Source organism: Sinocyclocheilus rhinocerous, unplaced genomic scaffold (genome assembly GCF_001515625.1).
Source record: "Sinocyclocheilus rhinocerous isolate Xijiao unplaced genomic scaffold, SAMN03320098_v1.1 scaffold946, whole genome shotgun sequence".
Lineage (NCBI taxonomy): Eukaryota > Metazoa > Chordata > Actinopteri > Cypriniformes > Cyprinidae > Sinocyclocheilus > Sinocyclocheilus rhinocerous.
Window position 1 is genome coordinate 104,957 of NW_015633151.1, and position 6,280 is coordinate 111,236.

At 36.5% G+C, this 6,280-nt stretch overlaps 1 protein-coding gene across 1 annotated transcript in view; it reads left to right on the forward strand.

Moving 5' to 3' along the window:
- The window catches only part of pde11al (phosphodiesterase 11a, like), a 22,114-nt gene that overhangs the window by 4,452 nt on the left and 11,382 nt on the right, over positions 1 to 6,280 (forward strand). The window contains exons 3-10 of the mRNA XM_016556359.1: positions 889 to 978; positions 1,197 to 1,337; positions 3,766 to 3,830; positions 3,967 to 4,087; positions 5,050 to 5,125; positions 5,201 to 5,268; positions 5,417 to 5,509; positions 5,680 to 5,730. Coding sequence (XP_016411845.1) covers positions 889 to 978; positions 1,197 to 1,337; positions 3,766 to 3,830; positions 3,967 to 4,087; positions 5,050 to 5,125; positions 5,201 to 5,268; positions 5,417 to 5,509; positions 5,680 to 5,730 — 705 coding nt within the window. The remainder of the gene's footprint in view (positions 1 to 888; positions 979 to 1,196; positions 1,338 to 3,765; positions 3,831 to 3,966; positions 4,088 to 5,049; positions 5,126 to 5,200; positions 5,269 to 5,416; positions 5,510 to 5,679; positions 5,731 to 6,280) is intronic.

The window sequence follows — 6,280 nt, forward strand, 5'->3', positions numbered from 1 at the left end:
AATGCTGTAGTCCAAACGAGCCGTTCGTTGTAGTACTTGAAAAGGGATTTTTAAAAAACGAAATATCTCCCTTTGAAGTGGACTTTGAGATTTGTAACTTTCTAGATCTTTTTTATGCCCAAACATACACACTACACACTGACTAAAATTTAAAAAGTGAAAAAGCATAATAGGACCCCTTTAACTGATTTTAAGTCTGGAATATTATTTAATATTGATGAATCAACCTAAATACAGTAATTTATACTAACAAAGCTACATTTTATGGGTGAAATCAGGTAGAAATAGCCCTTTAAGGTAACAATTGGAGGTCATCACATGACCATAAATGATAAAATTCCTTGAAGTGAACTTATTATACCATTCGTGAAAGGGTCCTTAATGAAGGGAATTTAGTTATTCACTTTCTTTTGGAATGCCCCTAAAAATGACGTCCCATGCCTGTCAAGGGTGCAAAACCACCATTTGGAATTCGCCTGTTCTAAATTGGTCTCAGAACAGAGGTCATCTTTGTCATTGTCTAAATCAGCACATGTGAATGCCATACCTCAGAATCTTACATTTCAGTGCAGCAGATCCAGTACTGCAGTCTCTGGGCACAAGTCAGTCTGTACCCGCACATCTCAGCCCTTCACTTTCATTGCTGCTTCAAAACAGCTCTCTATAGATACTAATTAATAGCACAGCATTTCTCTTTAGAATTATTTATGCCAAGCAGCACTGAAAGCAGATACACAGGCTGTGCTGTTATAAATGCCCTAGAAATAAACTGATGAACTGATGTGATGCCTCCAGTCCTTCTGCAGTTGTTTTTTTTCCCCTCTCAATATCTCACCGTCATGCATCAATCAGACTAAAGCTTTGAAAGCATCACACTTCTCTCTACAGGTGCTTCAAATGTATCTACCATTCTGTGGAATATCGATCTCCAACGCCAAACTCTTCTCCAAATCCCGCAAGGAGTATGAGAGGAGCAGGGTGAGTCAAGACCTGCAGAAATGTTGCTGAATAAAATCCAGTTTTTCAGACTGATTTTAAAATCTGCCTCTAGACTTCTAGGCGTCTCAGACAGTGTGCTGCTTGATTTTGTAAGCTTGTTTACAATCCTCAGGTTTCAAGGTTTAAAATATTTAATAATCTGCTTGAAGGCCTGTGTTATCTGAATACATTTCGAGCTGTTGCTGATGTTCCTCAAGGCCCTGCTGGAGGTGGTGAATGATCTGTTTGAGGAGCAGACGGACCTGGAGAAGATCGTCAGAAAGATCATGCAGCGTGCGCTGACATTGCTGCAGTGTGAGCGCTGCTCTGTGCTTCTGCTAGAAGACATCCACTCTCCTGTGAGATCGCCTTTTTAGTCCCCCTTTTCTCTTTTCTGGCACAATTTTGGTCCATCCTTATTTTGTGTGTTTTCTTAGCTTTCTCCATCCTTTCCACCTTCCACCATTCTTAAAGGGACAGTTCATCCAAAAATGAAAATTCTGTCATTAATTACTCACCCTCATGTCGTTCCAAACCCGTAAGACCTCCGTTCATCTTCGGAACACAAATTAAGATATTTTTGATGGAATCTGAGAGCTCTCTGACCCTCCATAGACAGCAAGGATATTACCAGAACGTAATCAACGTAATCAGCGTTGTTTACGTTCAGCATGTGCGCGCTGTCTACTGAATGTAAACAACACTGATTACGTTGATTACGTTCTGGGGTACTCTCCAAAATGGCAGAAGACGGTAACTCGGGGAGAAGAATTGTTGAATAAGTTATATTATTATTGTTTTCTTTGCGCACAAAAAGTTTTCTCGTAGCTTGTAAAATTGCGGTTGAACCCCTTATGTCACCAAGGACTATTTTAGAGATATCATTGCTACGTTTCTGTGCGTTGATCGTGGTAATATCCTTGCTGTCTATGGAGGGTCAGAGAGCTCTCAGATTCCATCAAAATTATCTATAATATTATAAAGGTAACCCTTTAACTAATTCAGCTGGGCATCCTCTCTTTGGCTTTTACATTAGTCTTTATTTAAACACAGTAATAGGTTAGCATTTTAGCATTTCTGGTTCCGGGTCAGTAGGCTTTTGAATTGATTTTTGGTTTGCAGTGCCGATCCTAGACCGATCCTAGATGTAGGGGGGAGGGGGAGTGTATGAGTGGTTATGAACAAATGAATGAAACGCATTTGTCCGTGTTTCACTCCGTCTCGAATCGCGCTCGTGGAAAGCGCTTGAGAAGCGCTTTCCATGGCTCGGTACGCTTTCAACTCGTTTTTAGTCTCGAGCAAGACTGTACGACATTTACATTACATGATTTGACTGATTTTTACGTAGAAAGGGTGACAGCGCACCTCATTAAAAGAAATTATCATTCATGTTTTCATAACCACTGGCCGAATTCAAAAACGAAACTAAAATTAAATAATCTTTGAGAGCAAGGGGGCCCCTTGGTGTTTCGGGGGCCCTACGCAGCTTGCGTATTTTGCGTATAGGGAGGATCGGCTCTGTTGGTTTGGTTAGCAAAGGTTTACAGGGATAGTTCAGCCAAAAATGAAAATTCTAGAGAAAGGAAAAATTCAAATCGCATCATATGACCCCTTTAATTACTCACCCTCATGTCATTCCAAACCTGTTTACAAGCAGAAATGCACACGCATGCGTCATGGTACTCTCGTGAACGCGCGTTGAAGACTGACCTAGAAGAAAAGAAATTGTTGAATAAAGTCGTTATTTTTGTTTTCTTTGCGCAAAAAAGTATTCTCGTAGCTTTATAACATTGCGGTTGAACCACTGATGTTACATGGACTATTTTAACGATGTCCTTACTACCTTTCTTGGCCTTGAATGTGGTAGTTGCATTGCTGTCTATGCAGGGTCAGGTTGGATTTCATCAAAAATATCTTAATTTGTGTTCCGAAGATGAATGAAGGTCTTACAGGTTTGAAACGACATGAGGATGAGTAATTAATGACAGAATCTGCATTTTTGGGCGAAATATCCCTTTAAGATATTTTGATGATTTAATGTATGACATAAAATACATCAGTAATACCACTTTGTGGTTTTTTAAAGCTTTTTAAAAAGTTGGTTTCTAACAAGTAGCTAAATGGGAATAAAGAGGTTGTTGAGGACATTAAACGTCATCACGCTGAACAGGAAGACACATCTACGCATCTAAGTCCACTTTTACAGCCTCGTTGTATTTATAATCACGCTCCTGCAAACTATTCTAACTCAAACGTTAAATTTTTTATTTTTTAATATGAAGACTGAAAGAGTTGTTAGAAGCTTAGTGATTGTCATTTTAAAGTCATGCGACTGTAGTTTTTACTTCTGGTGATTTTATTCAGGCTTCAAAATTCATAGCAGTTATCATGATGTACTTAACATGTAAGAATTTTAAACTTTTGTTGGTCAAATAGCTTATTCCTCAACAATTCAAAAGCCAATGAAAAAATCAAATCCTATTGGACTTTTTGTCAAGGGAATCTGGGTGATGTTAATTTCTGGGTTGGCCTACAAAATACGTCATCACTGTAGTGCTCTATATAGCTAGACTTTATAAAAAAACAGTCTGTGCTTTTTCTTTGCAGGTAACTTGTATTTTGTGCATAGCTGTCACTGACTATGTATACCGTTCATCCAGTAGAGGGCACCGTGAACACCTTGAAATGACCCTAGCATTGCTTTACAGCAAGTGTTTTACAGCAAACGCTGCTAAAATTTTCTTCAGAAAATATCAAAACCTAATTGTTCTCTCACTGTATTCATAGGTAGTAAAGTTCTCCCAGACGTTTGAGCTCATGTCTCCACTGTGCAGCGTTGATCATGACATCAGGTGAGACAGGACTATTAATTTGACAAACTGCTAAATTGTATTTTTTCGCATATGTAACGTAAGCAGGATGCCAGCTAATGTATACCATGCTCAGTATGTGTGTTTGTGTGTATGTGTGTGCATTTGACAAAGTCAGCATGGAGAAGGTGTCTTGCTCGGACTGGCTGATCAATAACAGCATTGCTGAGTTGGTAGCATCAACCGGGCTGCCTGTAAACATCAGTGACGTTTGTCAGGATCCCCGCTTTGATGCTGAGGTGAGCAGAACACACCCTCACAGACCAGTTTCTTGTTGATCACTTGGCCCAAACCAAAGTATGATTCCAAGCCCACATCTCTCTCATGCTGCCAGTTGAGTCTAAACTAGCATACTAGCAGCAGTCATCTAGGTAGTATGCACTTAAGCATACTTTAAAAAAAAGTACTTATTATGGAAAAATATGCTTTAAAATTATATACTTAAGTGTAGGCTGACTGTAATGTTTTGCATTACAATTAAATGAACAGGTATTATAGTATACAATTAATATTAAATACAATTAGTTGAACTTAAGAGTGCTTTTTTACCCACTTCGGTAGGACTCAAGTACATATTAATGTGTAATTTTATAATTACTTTGAAATACTTTGAATAACTTTAATTGTCGTATTGATTAGTGTACTGTCAAATGTACTGGCAAGCATTTATGGTAAAGTAAAACGTAAATGCATGTCTATTGAAACTTTTTAAATATTTCGTCTATTTAAATATATCAAGTAGTTTACATGTGCATAAGTATGTTAGTCAGTGCATCAAAATAAATGTACTTTAAAGAATGACAAAAGATTATTAAAACAATGATGTGAAATGTATTTTAAAGTAAAGCCTGTAATTTGGCATGATTACAAAGTGCACTTTTATGTGTTAAGGAATAAGTTAGGAATAAAAGTGTACTTTCTTTAAGAACACTTCAGTGGCATTTAAAAAAAAATCAAAATAATTTCATTTGCAAGTACAGTTTTTTTTTTAAATAGAGCTAACAAAAAAATAGAGAAAAAAATGGAGAAATAGAGAGGGAAAAAAAAACACTAAAAGTACACATTCAATACAATTAAGTGTACTTCTTTTTCACAAGAGTGCTAGCACCTTTAAGCATGTATATGAACCCAAGTCTACTCAAACACACACACACACACACACACACACATGTATCATGCAAGCATTGTGTTTCCTACTCAGGCGGACCAGGCTTCTGGATTTCATATCAGATCAGTTTTATGTGTCCCCATCTGGAATCGGACACATCAGATTATTGGTGAGTTTCCCCACACAACTGCTTATATACAAACCCACAAAAACAACAACTAAAATAATGTCTTACTTTCATTAGGTGTTGCCCAGATTCTGAATCGCTTGGACAGGAAGACATTTAATGATGCAGATCAAAGGTTATTTGAGGTGTGACTTAATTCAAATATTTGATGTTGGAATAAAATGGCCAATCAATATTTTATAAGTGAATTAGAGCCTTACATACTTACTTACATTACTGATGCTGTCATAAATCATACGCATGAGTAATTTTCATTTCCGTTGTTCCTTACAGGCATTTGTTATTTTCTGTGGTCTGGGCATTAACAACACAATGATGTATAACCAGGTTAAAAAGACTTGGGCCAAGCAGTCTGTGGCTCTAGATGTGAGTATCTCTTATTGGTATTTCTTTTGATGTTTTAAACTGCTCATTAACATAATAGCTACATTTTTTGCCTGCATATAAATCTGTCAGACCAGTAGAGAGAATATATTGTGCACACGTGGTATGGTTACATAGTGTGCACAGTGTATTGTTGTTTCTGTCTTTTCCAGATGCTGTCTTATCATGCCACATGCTCCAAGGCAGAGGTTGATCGACTGAAGGTAAGATTAAAATATGTAATTTAAGTCCATACAAACTAGACTCCTCAGCACTGAAAATATACTAATGTTTTAAATTCATTATTTATATGTGAAGTTTTAGATGTTGAAACATTATTGACCACTGGTCTATTTACTATACCATTCAAAAATGATGTGTCAGTACAGTTTTTTTAGTATTATTCAGAAATGATGCAAAATTATCAAAAGTGACAGTAAACACATTTTTAATAATGTTACAAAAAATTATATTTCAAATAAATGCTGTTCTTTTGAACTTTCTGTAAATCAAAGAATCTTTAAAAAATGTATCACAGATTCCATAAAAATATTAAGCAGCACAACTGTTTTCAACATTGATAATAATCAGAAATGTTTCTTGAGCACCAAATCAGCATATTACAATGATTTCTGAAGGATCATGTGACACTGAAGACTGGAGTAATGATGCTAAAAAATCAGCTTTGCCATCACAGAAATAAACTACATTTTAAGATATATTAAAATAGAAAACTTTTTTAAATTGTAATAATATTTCACATTTTTACTGTAT